We start from the raw sequence: 18,838 nt of genomic DNA, 5'->3' as shown, positions 1-18,838 counted from the left end.
ACCAGCTAGGTCCCACTTCTCAGAGACAGAACGAACACTCTCGAGCAGCAATTTTCCTCTGACGCATACATCCTGTTGAAGGACAGGATCTCTCACACACAATACACCGTGTGCTGACATCTCTGAAACTTGGATGCAGACAACTGCTTTCTCTCTGGGCTCTTTACACTAGCTTTATTCTTGCTTAAGTATTTTATGGTTTTAAAGAAAATAATACAGGGCTTAAAAACAAAGCAATTTAAACACTCAAATTCCTGGAGACAGTGCTTTGACACTGCTCAAGTACACGTAAGCATTCCAGACACTGCTCAAGTACACGTAAGCATTCCAGACACTGCTCAAGTACACGTAAGCATTCCAGACAGACATTTAAAAAAAGGCCAACTGGGCATTTGAATAACAATTCCATGCTAATATGGAATTATGAAAGTTGAGGTTACGATAAGATATTAACTGAGAGTCCTGTTATTTTTCTGCTGTAGTTAGACAGGAAACATTTCTAGAAGATGGCATTGCATACCGTAACAGACAGGAAATCATTACCTTTAAGCAATAAGGGCATGAAAGGGATTTTTGGCGGCTTCATCTTTTTGAATGCATCCCTGTAGGCTTTGTGGTTTAGGGAGGGATCCTGCCAACCAAGCAGATCACAGAGAAAAAGAAAAATCAATGCACCATAGAAGCAATTCTCAATCTACGTCTGCTGTACAGTTCGAACATGATTTGATGCAGATAGATTCTTCCTAAGAATGAAGTGGATAAAGGTTTCCTTGGAGAATAAACCCACTAATTAGGGTAGGGAATCTAGGCAATACATGGAATCCAAGTTATTGGTTTATGATAATGGGAGGTGACACCAAAGGAGACAGACACCTTTTGATTGCCCTATCATTCTCCTCGAATAGGTTCTTCAAGTGCAGTTTCCTCTGCATAATTTCTACCATGAGGTAACCTCAAAGTCTTTTGTTAAGTACAGAGCAAAGAGAAACTGCCTTTATAACACAAAGACAGAACCAAAAGCTAAAAACAAGCTACAGATCTCGCATGTAAAACCTAAGAAACAATAACAGAAAGAGGAAAGATTAATACATATCACACTAATTGCACACAAAATTTATAACAATTAGTGTCATGTTGCAAACTGGAAAATGGCCTGTGAAAAATCATATGGATTTCACAAGGAGAGGAGGCAGCATTAACGGCTAGCCTGCTTCATTCCTTTATATTTATCATCTGTCTGTCTGACTGTCTGTTTGTGTCTCTCTCTTATCTATCTACATACCTACTTACCTCTATCATTTATTCTTGTCTTTAATTTAAAAAGTTTTGAAATTATATCATTTCTTTCCTTTTTTCCCTCTAACCCTTCTCTTGTACCCATCCCCTTGTTCTCTCTCAAATTCATGCCTCCTTCTCTTCAATATATATTTATGTGTATATAAAATATATTATGTGTGTATTCATAAATATGTAAATATTACCTGTTGTCTACTCTCAGTATTCTTTAGTTGTCTGATGTTCTTTGTCCAGAGTTGGGGCCCCATGAGATTTCTCCCTTCCACACTAGCATCTGTTTGTATTATTTATTTTTAAGACAAGGTCTTATTTCATAGTCCAGGCTGGCCTGGAACTTGTAATCTCCCAACCTCATCTCCCCAAAGCTCTAGGATTCTATCACCATGCCTGGCTCAAAGCTATACTTTTAGATGCAAGCAGTCAATTTAGGCTTTGACATCATCAAGTACAGTTCCTGAACCCAGAAAGAAATATTACTAAAATTAATTTGAAAAACAAGTCCCCTTTACTTACTGTTAAACTCTCAAGTTCAGAGAAAAGTTTCTTAAACTTCCCAGGAATTTTCTAAAAAGGTAAAAAACAAACACCACAATCAGAAACTACAAAGGTCACAGGAGGTGGCTACTCTGAGAAGGGGTACTGCTTCGTCACCAACACATTTCTGAGCATAAATACCTGTCTTGGGGCTCTGCCCTGATTTCATCATTATGCAATTTCCATCATCTATTCAATATGTCCATGGTTAGACATGTTGCTAAAAATATCTTGGCAGGCACAGGATAAAGGAATCTAGCTGGCTAGACATTCTATACGTTGGTGGTTATTTAATAAACACGTGGGTTTCAGTCTATATCATATATCATCTGATGAATGTGCCCGTCTTTCTAATAGTCTATGTAGTGGGAGATAACCATGCTGGCTGACTGGTTTTTGTATAAATGACTTTGCTGCATTACACAGCAGAAGCAGAGATAATAAAAGATGGTGAAAACTTTAGGTGAGGCCGCTTGCACCTTAGCAGAGGAATCACCGAATCTGAGTGCAAGAGGAGGCGTATAAAAAGGCAGAAGACAGAAGTGTGTGGCTGTGCCATCCTCCCAGGTAGAACCGCAGACTCCATGAACAGGGAACCCAGAGATGTGGCAGACTGCCTTTAACACAAATAGAAAACATGGATCCTTCCATCACACCTTAGTGGCCTGTTGTAGAAAGCTGACCTAACAAAGGCTCTGCCCCCTCCCGTACCTTTTTCCATCTGTGTGTTTAGTGAGTCTGCACTCTCTCTGGCCTCAGCCTTCAGCAAGAACCCAGAAAATAACTGTACAAATGTCCACGGTTGCTGGTTAACAGATTCCACCTTTAGCATCAGCAACAAGGTTCAAGATATACCAGAGGGGTTTTGTTTTCGAACCAGATCAAAATAACGGTGATAACTTTAAAATAATTAAACTTTAAAACTACCCAAATTTTCCAATGTGGTCATTTTGACTCAGCTCAGCTCTTCCATCGTAAGTAGCCTCATCCACCTGGAAATAACTTCTCTGCAACAAATAAAATATAAAATGCAGACTCTTGCAGTTATTTCCCATCTTTCCTTGGAGCCATTATCTCTCAGTCTGTCCAACATCTCGCTGAATGTCCCAGGGGCACCTCAAACTCACTGTGCTTCGAATCAAACTGGCTTAGCCAGAGGTCAGACAGGAGGCAAGTCTGGCCTAGAGAGTATTTTTGTAAATAACCTTTTACTGGAGCATTCCCATGGCCATCATTCATTCATTAACTACAGCTGCAGCATGACAATGACAGAGACCATAAAATCAGCGCAGCATAAAAATTTGCTGAGCTCTGACTACTCTTCTCAAACCTAGTTTTTTTCTTTATCGGATAACAGGGCCACTTCCCTGCGACTCTGAGGTCCTGTGATCTGGGAAGCCCAGCCTCACTTCCTCAATCACCAAAGCCCTGCTGCCGCATCTTCTCAGTCTTCCAGGCTGCTCTGATTGCGGAAAGTGTCTCCACTTGCTTCTGTCTGGGCCTGTGAGACCTGGCTAAAAGGCCTTCACCACACAGCACTGTTCTCTGATGTTTGCTTTATGTGGGGCAGTGAGGCCCTGTGGTGTGTGGGACACAGTAGGTGGTCCATATGCAGATTCAGATTTTTAGAGGTAATTCAGTTACGTCTGCAAGTCAAAGGTTCTTTTGAGGTTTTGTTCTAATCTATTCTGTGAAGATCCTTGCCCTCCATTTGCCCTCCTGTTGTTCAGAGCCGCAAGGTGATTCTCCCCCATCTCCTTTAATCTTTAATGTTCTTGGCTATCTGGTTTTCGGAACCAGAACAGGCAACCCTTTCATGTCTGTCTTTTTCTCATTGGAGTCCCTTGAAGGAGAACACTAAAGCCACCCCTGGTTCAGCACAGTGCATTCCACTAGGCACAGCTCTTGACTAGGAGAATAGGAGTCAGCTATAGGAACAGGAGAGACCAAGGAGAGACCACAGTGGACCATGAGCATGGGAGAGAGGATGAGTGAGGCAAACAGTGCACAGAGCGAGGCAGCCATCCCTGAGAGGTGTGCCAGGAAAACAAAAGCAGGAGAGGTCTGTCTGATGCTTCTGGCTAATTCCAGCTCCCCTGGTTTGGTTCTCCTCACACATTCTTCAGAGTCTATGGGCCAACTACACTGGCCACCTGCATCTCGCTTTCTATAAATATAGAAAGTCCTCTTTAAGAAAATTAGAGAGCTAGAGAGATGGCTCAGTGATTAAGAGCACTGGCTGTTCTTCCAGAGGTCCTGAGTTCAATTCCCAGCAACCACATGGTAGCTCACAACCATCTATAGTGGGATCCAATGCCCTCTTCTGGTGTGTCTGAAGAAAGCAACAATGTACACATATACATTAAATAAATAAAAAAGAAAGTAAGAAAGAAAAAAATTAGAATTCATAAAACGATGCCCATGCCTGTGTGAACATGCCAAGGTCTGCAAGTGGGAGGCCCGGAAGCTCAGCTTCAGCTCTGTGCCCAACGCCCCACTCAGGCCATTTGCCTCTGTGCACACCTCGATTTTATGGGCCAGACAGGAGGATGACTAGCCAGCATGAAGATAGGGCTGCCTTCAGGGAATGCAGGAGGGTGGAGAGAAATTTAAAACACGTTTAAAAAGTCTTTTTTATACTATTAGAGAACCATATTAAAGATAACATGAAAGGCCATTTGATAGAAAGGCCATTTCCTGTCGCTGTTCTACTAAAAATACCTTTAGTGAAGCAGACTCTGTCTCACTTAGACCATTTAAATGTAGGCTCCCCTGGAGTGGGTCATCTTGTCCTACACCCACACCCTAAGTCCCAGCGGAAAGCCAAAGCTCACCTCCCAGGTCTGTGACAGCCGGCTGACAGAGGCGGTGTTGAGACCCATCACGATGGCAAAGAAAGAGTTTAGGTTCTGTTGGGCTTTGCAGCTGTGAATAAAAGAGCAGAGACTGAGAAAGCATTCTCTCAAACAATGGGCAGTCAGTGATAAAGCCCCACACACCTGCCACTATCCATGGTGTGGGATGGTGGCCCCAACCATTTCTAACGCAAAAGAAAGGATTTCTAGCTCCTCTCTGGCTCCAAGAAAAGCCTTCTGGACACCGCAGGAGACCCCTCCCCCCTCTAACTTCATCGGTGCATATTTATGATTTCAGTGATTGCGATTTGAAAAGCCCACTTCTCTGTATCCACCACAGAGAGTCCTGCAGCTCTCGTCTGCTTTAAGTCTCTGTGCTTTTCCTGTATCTGGTTGATGGGTCCCTCCCACATCACAGGTCTAAGTCCTTTCATTCATTCTGCCACGTTGTTCTTTGCTAACAACAAAATGTTATCTATCATCTGCCTATCTGTCCATCCATCCATATCTATTAATCTATCAGTTCATCTATCAATCTACCAATTAGCTATCATCTATCAGTTATCTATTTATCTAGCTATCTAACCTATCATCTGTTAGTCTATCAATTATCTTTCTATCAATCTATCATCCATCTATTAACCTATCAGTTATCTATCTATCTATCTACCTACCTACCTACCTATCATGTATCTATCTGAGTTTATGTCATAGATGGAATAGTGTGCCACATTTTTTTCTTTTATGAAAGAAAATAAAACGGACTTTTGTAATCTCTGCACTAGGGGTGGAGACAGTAGAGTCAGAAGTTCAAGGTTACCTTTCACTACTGAAGGCCAGCCTAGAGACACATGAGACCTTGTCTCTTAAATAAAAAGGAGATGTTTCATAGTTTTCTAAATTAGTTTTTCTGGTTGTATCCTTTGCTGGTCTCAATTCCTCCCTGTTACACAAATGCTGCAACAGATATCTTTGTTATGAAACTTTTCATTTATTTAAGATTTTTTTTTCATTAGGCTTCCAGCTATTACACGATGGTACAAAAGCCATCAACATGAAACGTGTTTTTGCTTTTTGTTAGTTTAGTTTTGTTTGTTTTGAGACAGATCTTCATTATGCAGCTCAGCTGCGTGGAACCTGTTATACAGTTCAGACTGCCCTCATCTTCCCAGTGCTGGGAAGCTGTTACCACCGTGTCTGCCAGCTAAAGCCGATATATGCTGTCTCCCAAAGCTGTGACATATTAGTGGCATTAGGACGAATAAGAATGTGCAGTTCAGAATTAGGGAAATGGCTTAGGCTGTGCTCTGGCAGGTCCTGTCTACCTTGTGAACCAGACACTGCTCCAGGCCCCTGTACCTGGACTTCTAAGTCTTGGCGAAAGTCCTCTCCCCATGAAGAGAGGATCTGGAGGGACACTGCTGCCTCCACACCCAGGGCAGTAGGGATCTGGGGACAAGTGTCCAGCAGGCACATCACTACCAGGCCTCCTCTGCTATGGCTGGTGCCCGGGTCTGGTTTCAGCTTCCTGTTAGGACAGATTTTGAGACTCTACTGCCAACCCGCTTGGTACTGACTCCACCCGCTTCCAGCATTCTACACTGTAGACAGCTCACACAGCCAGACAAGGCTTGACTTAGCTCCATCTCTTGACATAATGTTTTGAAACACCAGCTCCTCTGCTAGGGCTCCAGTCAGTGAGAATGTCTGAGTGTATCCATGGTGGAGAATCCCTCCCAGACCCTGGTGGATCCACAGTGGATGACATCTAGACCTGTGTGGATCCATGGTGAAGGACACCTCCTCCCCCTCCCCACCCTGAGCCTTCTCCCTCCACACCCCAAGTCCTCCTGTGCAAAGAAGGTCCTATAGGTTATTATCACCATCAGCGAGAAAGCTGATTATGGGCAGACTACATATCTACTCGTTTTTATTTTAATGTGTATAGTCAGTTGCTAATGCAAAGCAAGCCATGCACAGAGCAGGTACATGCTGAAGCCGAGAATAAAAACTTTTCCATAAATGGTTACTGTTTTTCCTGATTAGAAGCTTTTTCACTTAGCACCGTTTATTGAGATAGATGGTTTCTGTCTTTCATCTGTCACCACCTCACTTCTTCTGGTCCACATAGCTTCATGGTAGTCATAGAATTAGCACACGCACAAACCCCATCTGAGCTTGTTTTTAAAAAGAAACAAATTAATATAGATACAATTTCTGAATAAGACAAATTGATTCTGAGCAGAAACGAGAAGCCAATCAGCCTGGAATCCTGTTACCATGGGTCATTCATTCTGAGATAAGAGCGGGCTGTCTGACACTAAGCATTTCAGTCCAGCAACCATTCCTTTGTCTGTGTGAGGAAATAAAATCTACTCAGTCCACAGAGGTGGGGGCTGGGGATGCTGAGAGGGGGTACATGCATATGCAAATCAAGGCACATGAATATGCAAATAGGGTGCCTTAGGCAAGGGAAGACACTTCGTGATTGTGGAAATGACTGTTTTCCCTTGGCTCTTCCTACAGTATGATTACAGGGAATTTAACTTTATGTTTCAGTTGGCATTCTGTTCCATGGGCTAGGATAGAGACCAGAACCATAAATAATTCAGCAGCATGGGGCCAGGAGAAGACATGAGTATGTTTCCTTTCCTCAGGATAGATCCAATCTTAAACTCTGGGAAGGATCTGGGTGGTGTCACTTTTCTCACTGGAACACCGGTTTCCCATTTCTCCACCTAACTCCTGATGTGAGAAACCTTTTAACCATATAAGCCACCTTAAGGAATCTCAGAGACTGTTTTAGAACACTCTGGCTGAGTTAACAAGCGAGCAAGCAGACAACACAAACTGCAAACACGAAAAAACCCCACTCCGCACAAAAGGGGCTGCTCCAGATGTAGACCTATACCTGCTCCTGCATGGAGCAGCAGAGCTCAGACAAGAGCTTCCCTAACCTCTTGCTTCTAGGGCCATTTAGACAACGGGGCACTCTCTGTTCTTTCAAGAGAACTTTCCTAAAGGGCAGCCTGAGCCTATCAGTCTCTTGGCCACCTCTCAGTTGTATCTGCCTTTGCCTGTCAGTCCTCCCTCCACATGATGTTCATCGCCACAGAGGCTGCTGTCCTGTTGCAGCCTATCTTCAGGGCATCCTCCATGGAAAGAGCGTTTGCCCAGAACTCAGGAAGCAGCAAATGCTGTTCCTTTCACCAGTGTTTCCTCTCTCCACTCTCACACCCCCGAGATTCAGCGTGCTCTTTTTAAAACCCAGACAGACACAGATCCCAAACAGGTACTTCCTCATCCTGTTCTTCAGAGCAGCATGTTAGGAGCACCTTCAGCCTGCAGCCCGATTTCCCATAAGGCCTTATCCAGATCCACACACAGAGTAAGTCTGCACTTCCTAGCAAGCCAGGCTGACTTGTGCATCCAGGCCTCCACACCCACAGGATTCTGAGCTATAGGTTTAGTCAGTTTCAGATAAGGTACCAGGCAGTTAATTCCACATGGCTACATTGACACTGTTTCCCTAAATGAGTCAGTATAGATAACGAGTCAGTATAGATGATAGTTTTCTGCTGAAGGACTAAGCTTCCCAGCTTCCCTTGAGGGTTACAAAAGTCAATCCCGTCCATTGCCATCCTTGTAAGTGACTGACTGCTTCCCATGTAGGATTTTGGCTGTCCACACACATGGGTGACCAGATGCCCCCTCAGACTGAATAAATATGGCCCCACTTAAAGGCAGACTGAGCCTCTCTTCTCTCTCTTTACAGATGCCTAAATAATCAAGCAATGGTGCTGAAGACCCAGGATGGGAAATACAAGCCTACCAGCAGCTCAAGCCCCAGCAGGGCCATCGGGTTCTCTCAGGCAGCCTACATTCTTTTCACTCTCTGTCTTCGCCCTTTCTCTCTTACCTTACTGTCTCGCCCTCACAGTCTGACCTAGGTGGGGGGCCACACTGTATTCAACAGAACACACAGAATACAGAAAAACACTGGGTCGAGGATACCATGGGCCTAACTCTGAGGAACCTAGTTAGGCTTGGAGGCTCGCTAGAGCTTAGCCTTCTGGAACATTTTAAGGTTTTAAGGTTTGGTTGAAGGCACCAGAGACTTAACCACTGTCGGCAAGACCACTTGCTCAGCCAAAAAGGTCTGACACCTTTCCATTGGCTCTGTGGTTCCTTAACCCTGGGGTAGTATAGGTTGGGTACACCCCTTATATTCCAGGAGCATTTGGTCATTTCTAGATGCTCTACTCAACTGGACATTGCCTTCTAGCATGTGGCTGTACCTTGTTCTAGACCAGTACCATGGTCCCAAGCCCAGACATGGGTTCTAAATTTTCTGTGCCAAAAGACACTCCTCTGGGGGCTGGAGAGATGGCTCAGCGGTTAAGAGCACTGACTGCTCTTCCAGAGGTCCTAGGTTCAATTCCCAGCAACCACATGGTGGCTCACAACCATCTGCAGTGGGGTCTGATACCTTCTTCTGGTGTGTCTGAAGACAACTACAGTTGTATATGAGCACACAATAAACAAACAAACAAACAAACAAACAATGGAGGGCTGGTGAGATGGCTCAGTGGGTAAGAGCACCCGACTGCTCTTCCNAAGGTCCNGAGTTCAAATCCCAGCAACCACATGGTGGCTCATAACCATCCGTGACAAGATCTGACGCCCTCTTCTGGAGTGTCTGAAGACAGCTACAGTGTTCTTACATATGATAAATAAATAAATCTTTAAAAAAAAAAAAACAATGGAGCTCCAACTACGAAACTGGTCTCTCTCTGTGTCTCTGTCTCTCTCTGTCTCTTTCTCTCCCCCCTCCCCCCCGACCCCTTGGCCTTTCACTGCAAACTTGGCCTTGATGCTCAGTGCACACTGAAGAAATGGCCACTGCTTGCCAAGATTTGGAGCATTTTACTTCTAATAAGAAAACTAATTTAGGTAACCCTCTATGATGAAAGGCTTAGCAGTGTGGTCTGAGGACCCCGCTCCTGTAACACTCACAGTTCACACTTATGCTCTAGGCTCTGTCTTACAACCGCATGCAGAACCAGAATGCTAGCGGGGCCTGCAACCTTGTATCAAATGACAGCGTTTCTAACTGAGATAGCATAGAACAGCTCCTGCCTTATTCTTTGGCCTACTTCTCTTTCTGCCTCTCCAAGCCTAGAAAATCTGGCTTGCATCTTTAACAGCTAAAAGGTAAAAGCATCTCTAGTTGCCTGCTCCTATCTGCACACAAGCTGGTTTTAGATGTGTAGATCACTTGGTTCAGCCTCACAGAGGTTCAAGTATCTTCTGGGAAAATTATTTCTACTGAAAAGGCTGGCTCTGGAGTTGGGTTTTGGTTCATCTGCCCCAGACCCAAGCTATTTGTTTATGTTTCCTCCAAGTCTCTCTTCTGTGTCAGGTCGGCCACCTGACTCTGTAACAGAAAAAAGGAGAACAGAACAGAACAGAACAGAACAGAACAGAATAGCCAGGAAGAGACACTTGGCACTTTAGAACAACTAGGAAGTAAGTAAATTTTCTACAGCGGTCACAGAGGGCAAAGTTCACTCTCTGAATCCCCCCCCCTCACTTTTTCCGGTTTTGTTTAAAGCTTTTGTTGAAAATAACTTTCTATATTTTAGAATGTGTAAGTTCATTGAGTGTGACTTTAAAAGTCTATGTATAAAGTTAATTTGTTATACCATACCACGTATACCATACTTGGAGTAACCCCTGCTTAGGAAAAGGGTGTGTGCTTGATAGGCTCACCATGTGGTATGCTGCCATCATGGCAGCCATGCGACTCAGCCATCGTCTTTATCAAGGTTAAAGAAGGAGCGTACTGTGTGACCCCACATTAGTAACATTATAAACTGTCAAAGATAATTAGGCTATACAAGTTAATGGCAAGTCATCATAAGTACAAATATAATTTATTTAGGGGGAGAGATCAATTTATGTCTCTTACAGCTTTCTCTATATGTTACAAAGTTAACCCTGAAGCATGCAAGTCAAACAAGTTTAAAGTGAACTTAAAGCTTATTTAATATAGATTAATATTAAAAATCAGGTATATTAAAGTTGTTTATAAAAATTGAATGCTTTAGTAAAATGGGTTAAACTTAAAATACACTTGCATAGCAGGAAACTCCCAGACTCAAGCAGTTGCCTCTGATGTAGCACAAGTTCCCTTGGATGGAGGACCATCAGCATACAACAATGATGCATGGGAAATAAGACCTGCCAGAAGTCTACTGCTTCTGCCTCCTGCTGCATAGGCCTGACCAGCTCTGATTACATAGGCCTGATAAACTCCAAGATATATGCTGAACCAAGATATAAAATCTCCTCCTTATTTAAAGATGAATCCTGTCTCACACATCAAGGGAGATAGATTTCCTTGCCCAGGGGAGGATCTCAGAGTCTGTACCCACAGCCTAAATGTCAATACAACAGAATGGAGTAGTTACTCTGTCCTCAATGCCTCTTGTTCTATAATATGAGGATGCTGTAAAAAGGGCAACTTTGATCATAAGCCTACCACTGGACTATTATGGGACTTCCATTCCAGCTCAACTGGTCATGCTCTTTACCCTGGCTTTTAGTTCTTTCTCTTAGCAAAAGCTGATTTCAGGGTCTATACACTAACTACCCATGCTCCCTCATTAAAGGAAGATATCAGATATTCTGTCATCAAACTCAAAAGCTTTGGAAAGTTATTCAAAATATCCAAGCAGTATTTCTGACAGTTGGTTTTATATCTGTAGAGCCAACAAATTATTCTTTTAAGTAATATCCTAGGACCTCAGAGGAGATGACTTAGCTGAAGGAGATTCTCCTCAACCTGGGGTCACTTTGTGGTGCTTTGAGAACAAAATCTGGTCTCTATCCAGACAGAGAGGCTCCTGGGCCCGTGCCTGTGCCTCAAAGCCCACAAGGAGGGTAAAGCTTTGGCAGTGAGGCTTGTGGATGTTTTCCAAGAAATTCCAAACCAATATTTGCTAAAGCTCATTTAATTTGGTTATCTTGCTTTACAAATTGTGCTTCTAAGCAGCCAATCTATTTTAAATAGAATAATGTCAAGAATTTATGCTTACTGCTGTCAGCATGTGGTGACCTAGATATTTGTCCATTGGTAAAAGGAGCAAAGCATTGGCTTCAGCATTCTTTGTCAGTTCAGTTTGTGTTACATGTAATTACTTATTACAAATTTGATGTGACTACTTTCATCTTTCATATGTTGGTTGAGTTATAGAATGAAAATGTAGAGATTTATTAAGAGTTCTGTTAATAGGGTTGATTTTAGAAAACGTTGAAAAGTAAGTAATTTTCTCTTGGCAAGGCAGACACGGTCTCTGGGAGTGTACTTTTCAAATTGGACATCATTTCTTTTTTGAAAATACAACTTACAACTAGATCATTTCTTAGAATAAAGGTACAACAATTAGATGTTAACAAAAATATGTATTGTCATCATGTCAAATACTAGACATGGAACTTTAACTTTCCAATTTTTAAAATTTTACTTTATCAAATTGTTTCTTATAAAAATTTTGTTTTACTTAAGATACTGTTTTTGTTCATCAAATAATACCTGCAATTGTTAATATTTCAAACAAATACACAAAGTTCACTTAGATACTTTCTATTCAGATTCATTCCTTGGATGCTGACTTTAACTGACTTCATTTACAAAGTTTCCAAGCCCTTATTCTTTATACAGGAGACTGAAGTAACAAACAGCTAGTTATTGTAACTTTATCCTGCTACAGAACTCTGGTACATGGTCCAGACAGCCCTACAACTGCATGTAAAAGTTTTCCTCATGGAACTTTGTCTCTAAATGTTCCCCACAAAGTTGTACAGTTATCACCTCCTGACTTATGTTCTAGATCTTTGCCTACTGTTAACCTTTATCATGGCCCATGGATGGATCCTCTTCTGAGGAATTGTAACTGCTGTTCCTCTCACTACCCTTCTGTCAGCCTTGAAGCATTTGTTGAGAGATCAGCTTTCTCAAAACTCATAAAGGCAATTCAAGTGTCCTCTGAAAGGGGAGCAGTGGGTCATGGACCATCCAACTCCTCCCTCTTCCTGCCACTCTGGACATTGAATTTGGGACTCAGAACTAAAACAGCAGGACTCAAGCCTTATTTGCATCAGTTACCCTCTGTCACAGCAGCTCAGAACTGCTTAACATCCTTCAGGACCAGGACCAGACTCCTTGACTGCTGCAGTACTCCTAGATTAAAAAGATCTGACTGTTGATAAGGATGGGTTGTATGCCTTCCTCTGCAAACAATACTGCTTCCAAGACAACAAATCCTAACTGGTTTGAAATGGATGTAAAGGCAGGGACCAGACAAATACTCCTGGTTCCCTCCCACTTTGCCCCTCCTGCCGATCCCTCGTTCTTCCTTATTATCCTCATATCTGTTTTTCACCTCGCTTTTCAATGTCTTACTGAACTTCACCCTACACCCAAACAAAATGTTCCGTGCAATCTCTCCCAATAGCTTTCACCCTGTAACAGCTCCATTTGTCCCTGGCACATCTGCAAAACGACCTTTTAGATGCTGTGGAGAATTATGGCCTTCATCCCTTTTGCCCCAGGCCAGAGATAATTCTTTACATTAGTTCTCTACTTTCCTCTGTTCCCTTCCGTCAATGCTCTGTAGCTCCCTCCCATTCTGTTAGCTCATGCTGGTACAACAGTCCTGGCCATGGGGCCAGTCACTGCCATCCTGAATCAACGCTATGTTCGCCCTCTTTCACTAACCCACTCTTCTGCTTCTGCTCCTCCTTCTCCCTCAACCTTCCCAGGAAATCTCCCCGATATCCGAGAAATCTTTCTGTAACCAAATCATCTGCTTTTGGCCCTCTACTAATTATTTTCCACATCTCTTCAGAAATACAGGATGGCAATTTCCTGATGCATTGTAGTGAATCATGGTCAAGGCCCACCCCGTCCTCCATAACCAGAGGACACCCCTCATCAAGGGACCCAGAACTACTCCCTCCAATAAAGACCCTGTTCAGCAGACAACAGCTTCAACAACCCCCGCCCTGCATTTCTATATCTTCTGAGTTAGGAATAACAGTTTCCAGCCTCGCCTGCCAACCATAGAAGTCATTTGCTTCCTATAATGGGCTGTATCCCATCTTCCCCTATAGGCATTTTAATCACCTACACACTTGGATATCAAGACTCCCCCTCACCTAGGAAAGACCATGGTCCCACCTAAGGTGAAACCGATCATCTTTCTTTCTCTACAGCTGCTTTTTAAATAATGTAACAGTACAACAAGCATTTGACAGCATTATATGGCATTGCGTAGTAGGCATTATCTAGAGTGAATTTGAAGAGGAGGAGAGCATGTGCCCATTACACACAAATGCTACACTACACTTTACAAGGGACCTGGACACCCAAGGATTTCGATATACAAAGAGATCCTGAAGGTTATCCCATGCAGACAACCAAGAGACAACTGTCTTCGAGAACTGTCCATTGTAAATACAACTTCAAAAGACAAAGAATAAAATGTGCAACCTGGGAGACAAAAACCACTGGGGGAGATTTTGATGTATGCTGTTTGCCCGTATTGGAAAATTGTGCAAAGAATACTTTATATGTATTTATAATGTACATATGTAGATGTTCATTGCATGTGTATGTATGTATGTGCATATATGCTCATCCTCTGCTGTGTGGAGGCCAGAGGATTTGTATTGATAAGTACCTTATTTATTTTTATATTCTTGAGATAAGGTCTCACTATGTAGACTAGGCCAGCCTGAACTCCAGAGATCTGCCTGTCTCTGCCTGGAGAGTTCTGCTATTAAAGGTGCTCCACCATGTCCAGATTCACCTTATTTTCTGAGATGAGGTTTCTCATTGAGCCTGGAGTTTGCCATTTCAGGAAAAATGGGAGCCAGAGAGTCCCCAGACAGTCCTGCTTCTGCCTCCAGTGCTGGAGTTACAGCTGAGTAGGCTTTTACATGGGAGCTGGGGATCTGAACTAGGCGCTCATGCTTGCATAGCGAGTACTCTCCATACTGACCGCCACCCAAGCCACACACTCTCATTTTAAAGAGGCCCCCAATAAGGTATGAAAATTTCATTCTCAACATTTACTGAGTCACTCTTAATTGCCATGTTCTGTACAGTTACACTGATCAATTACACACAGTCCCTGTCCTTTGGGAGTGAATGTGGCCCAGTGAAAGAATTCTACACACTCAGGTAAGTTTAATAACCACAATAAGGAAAAATTTAAAAAGAACATATGTATATGTATGGGGGTAATTTTGGTCCTTCCTACATGTGTAAGTCAGGTATCCTATAGAAAGAAACTTTGACCCACAGTCTTGAAGAATAATGCCATCAATGGGTAAATGGAACAACCACAGGGTCAACCATTTGAAGTCAAGGTTGCAGCATGGAATGCTTGGGAGACATATTCAGTGTGGCTGGGGCATGAGATGCATCCAGAGGATGATGTGCAGGGATTTCCAGCTGACAAGTCTGTGAAAGCTTACACAGTGAGTGACAAGGATACATGAGCAGGATCTGAGCATGTCCCTGACTTTCCATGATGCCTGCACCACACACAGCATCTTTTTATTTCCCGAGCTCACTGCAGTACCATCAGCTATATTGTACAAGTGCTCACTACCTGGTTATAGCTTCTAAGCACACAGCTCAGTTCTTTAGTCTGGTATTTTGACATTTACTTTAAGATATGAATACTTCAAATGCAAAGGCATAAATATTCAGAAATAGACCTTTTAAATATTTGGTCACTTAACTCAGTATAACATTTTTATATCCTAACCCTTTTTATCATTACAAGGAATAGTAGTCATAGTTGTAGTAGTAGTTGTAGTTATAGCAATATAATAATAATTAATAATAATAATAATAATGATGATGATGATGATATCCACACCACCACGCTTTCTCAAGCAGATAAGAGACACAGGGAGCCCACCACAAGAAACCTACTGAGCTGCAATCTTGATGAATTTTTTCACCAGCTGCACGCGCTTGCCTAACTGGCTGCAGAGCAGAATCTCCGTGGCTACCCAGAGCTGGACCTCGTTACATCTCTGGAGCAGAAGGCTGAGGTTCACAGTATTCTCTCCGTTCCCCTGTCTGCTGAATGTGAAGTAGATCAGCTCTTGCTGGAAGAAACATGTATATTTTTAGGTGGCGCCAAACTGGTGCAAAATTTAATCACTTTATGAGATGTTTCAAGAGGACCCTCCTATATCCTTAGTGTGTTAACAGAAAATGCAGCAAATGACTACAAAGCAATTCAAAGTAACTTTCAGTTTGTTTGTAACCAGGTGCAGGGTCTTACAGGAATAACCACACTGCACAAGCTCAGAGATAAGACTTTATAAGATAATTTGCTCAAACCTGTTTACCTAGAAGTGTTATACAACCTTCCCCACCACCACCAACAACAAATATAAGTAAGATATCTTGGTACAAAATCTGGAACATTCTAAAGTTTAAACCACAGGACTTTAAGAAGGAGCCCCCATATATGCCAACAGATGACACTAATATTTGCTACCACACATCAGGGCCAACACAAATTATTATGATATCCTCAGGACCACCCATAACACGGATGAAGCTCAGATTACTGGAGATCCTCCCTCAGTTTTTATTAGTAGTCTTTGAAGGGCTAAAAATATCGCTTGAGACTAGGTCTCACCATGTTGTCCAGGCTGATCTTGAACCTGTGGCCTCAGTGATTCTCTGGCCTGAGCCTTCCAAGTACAGAAGACTATAGGTAGGCCCCACCATGCCTGCACATGGCATCTCAGGCAGTGCTGATGGTTGTGGTTTTAAAGCTGCACCCTGAGAATTTGTGTTATGAAGACATCATAAGATCATAAACAGAAATAAAATGGAGACTAACAGCAGAGAGCAGAGGTTCACAAATGCAAGCTAAGACCAGTAACAAATAATTTAACATGACCACAGGCAAAGCAGTAAAGAGATTCCTGTGTAACCAAGTGCGTGCGTCTTACAGGAGTAACCACACTGCACAAGCAGAGGCAAATCCTTCTTGACTGACACTTCTGAAGAGGTAAGTCATCTAGCCTGAGTGAGCTCACAACACACTCCAAACGGCTTACAGTGCTGAGATGTTTTAATGAGGAAATATGAACAAATTTAACAGATATTGCAGAATGAAAGGCTTATGGGTCCCTAAAAATCAGCCATGAGTTCCTCCAGAAGGAAAGACTATGACGGGAGGAAGTGTTTCTTTACATGGAAGATGAATGCACCACATGGCTACAGACCTGTGGCATTTTCATCTCCTGGTTCCTGTGAGCATTGCTACCACCAAGCTGTCAGTAGCACTTTGCTTCTAGCATATAATTCATAAACATTATAATATGTCCCCAGAGGAGATGTTCGCATATACAAAAGTGTAAAATTTATATGAAAATTTGAAATTTCTTAGCACTTTCTAAAACTTATGAAATATCCCTAAGTAAAAAGATGGATGTACATATGTACATAGAGCGAATGGAAAGCTTAACACACTAAAGGTGAGAGTCCTCTTCAATCTCATTATAGCACCGCACATCAGTGTAAACCTACAAGATCACACCCCACACCACACACTTGCCTACAGGTATCTGTACAGATAAACCCAGCACATCCACACTTACCTCACTCCAAGCTCAAGACAGAACAAGGACCAAAGAAAGCACGGGGCATATTCTAATTTCCCCAGGATGGGGCAGACTTTCAACATACTTTAATGCCTCCAGATAGCTTTTAGACCACACTATCCTAGCACAACTGTATCAGCACACAAGTGTCTCAAAAAAAGAAACCATTCAGTTAAATGTTAAAACTGTATTTAGCAGTTCTGTGTTTTCAGTTCCCTGCTTACCTCGTGGATTGAATTGAACAGACTCCAATCAAAACTCATTAATTCCAGAGCAAGGTCCCACGTGTTCATCCCCAAAATCCTCATTGACCTTTGCTGGGATTCCTCATTTTCTGCCAAAGGATTCTAAAGCAACAGACAGAAGCAAAAGGATCGTCAGTAGTCCCCGAATGTTCCACCGTGAATTGGCTGCCTGTAGGAAGGCTCTGGGAACCCAGATTAGAGAAGTAATCTTTTCTGAGTGCCCTTAATATTTCCCCTGCTCTGCTCACCGTCAGTGACTTACAGCCAATTTAGGAAACAGCCCTGCAACAGTCAAATGTGATCAATGACACTTCACCCAGACAGTCTTCCCCTCCCCCTTCCCCCTTGAGCTCAGCCTGCCGGTCCCCTCCCCCACCAGCTCCCACACATCCACAAATCTGATTATAAAACACAGCCCTGACAGACAGCATAATGAAACTGAAAGCCCTGGAATCACTTTGGCTTCGGGTAAAAATTAATGTGCCAGGAGGGTTAGTATAAAAACAAACAAAAGAAATGTCACAGAGCACTTCAATAAAGACAGACATGGCTTGTACAGGAAGCACGCTTTGCCAGTTTCATCCCAGACACAGGATTACAAATTTCATTACAAGGCCCTTGGAAAGTGAAAAAAATCTGACATGAAATAAAAATAAAAGCTATTTTATTTAGAGCCCAAGTGACTAATATGTTCTATGTAACAATCATTTTGCTTTGTTTTTCCCTCATGGAGAATGGGGGCTAATCATGTAGGTTGCTAACAGCACTTCCTTCAAAATCTGGCATGAGAAGATTACATTGCCAATACAGCCTTAAATCTCTCAGCACGTTTGAAGTTATTAAATAAGCAATTTGGTATTTTCTCTAAAATTATTGGTATTTTCTTATTAAAATGCACATTTTCTCATTTGAGAGTCTGGATTCAAAGAGTTAATGGTTTAAAAAGCCACAAGACTGGGAATTGGCTGCAGTGTGACTCAGTGAAGGGGCAGTTATGGCTGTGGTGTGACTCAGTGATGGGGCAGTCATGGCTGCAGTGTGGCTCAGTAATGGGGCAGTTATGGCTGCAGTGTGGCTCAGTGATGGGGCAGTTGTGGCTGCAGTGTGGCTCAGTGATGGGGCAGTTGTGGCTGTGGTATGACTCAGTGATGGGGCAGTTGTGGCTGTGGTATGACTCAGTGATGGGGCAGTTGTGGCTGTGGT

General features: G+C 42.8%; 1 protein-coding gene across 1 annotated transcript in view; it reads right to left on the bottom strand.

Annotated features, from left to right (window-relative positions):
• The window catches only part of Rapgef5 (Rap guanine nucleotide exchange factor 5), a 105,427-nt gene that overhangs the window by 15,935 nt on the left and 70,654 nt on the right, over positions 1 to 18,838 (bottom strand). The window contains exons 11-15 of the mRNA XM_029540618.1: positions 17,615 to 17,737; positions 15,697 to 15,875; positions 4,665 to 4,755; positions 1,810 to 1,860; positions 544 to 631 (exon numbers count right to left, since the gene is read on the bottom strand). Coding sequence (XP_029396478.1) covers positions 544 to 631; positions 1,810 to 1,860; positions 4,665 to 4,755; positions 15,697 to 15,875; positions 17,615 to 17,737 — 532 coding nt within the window. The remainder of the gene's footprint in view (positions 1 to 543; positions 632 to 1,809; positions 1,861 to 4,664; positions 4,756 to 15,696; positions 15,876 to 17,614; positions 17,738 to 18,838) is intronic.

Source organism: Mus pahari, chromosome 7 (genome assembly GCF_900095145.1).
Source record: "Mus pahari chromosome 7, PAHARI_EIJ_v1.1, whole genome shotgun sequence".
Taxonomy (NCBI): domain Eukaryota; kingdom Metazoa; phylum Chordata; class Mammalia; order Rodentia; family Muridae; genus Mus; species Mus pahari.
Note: the sequence above shows the minus strand (reverse complement) of the source record. Positions and strands in the feature narration are given on the sequence as shown.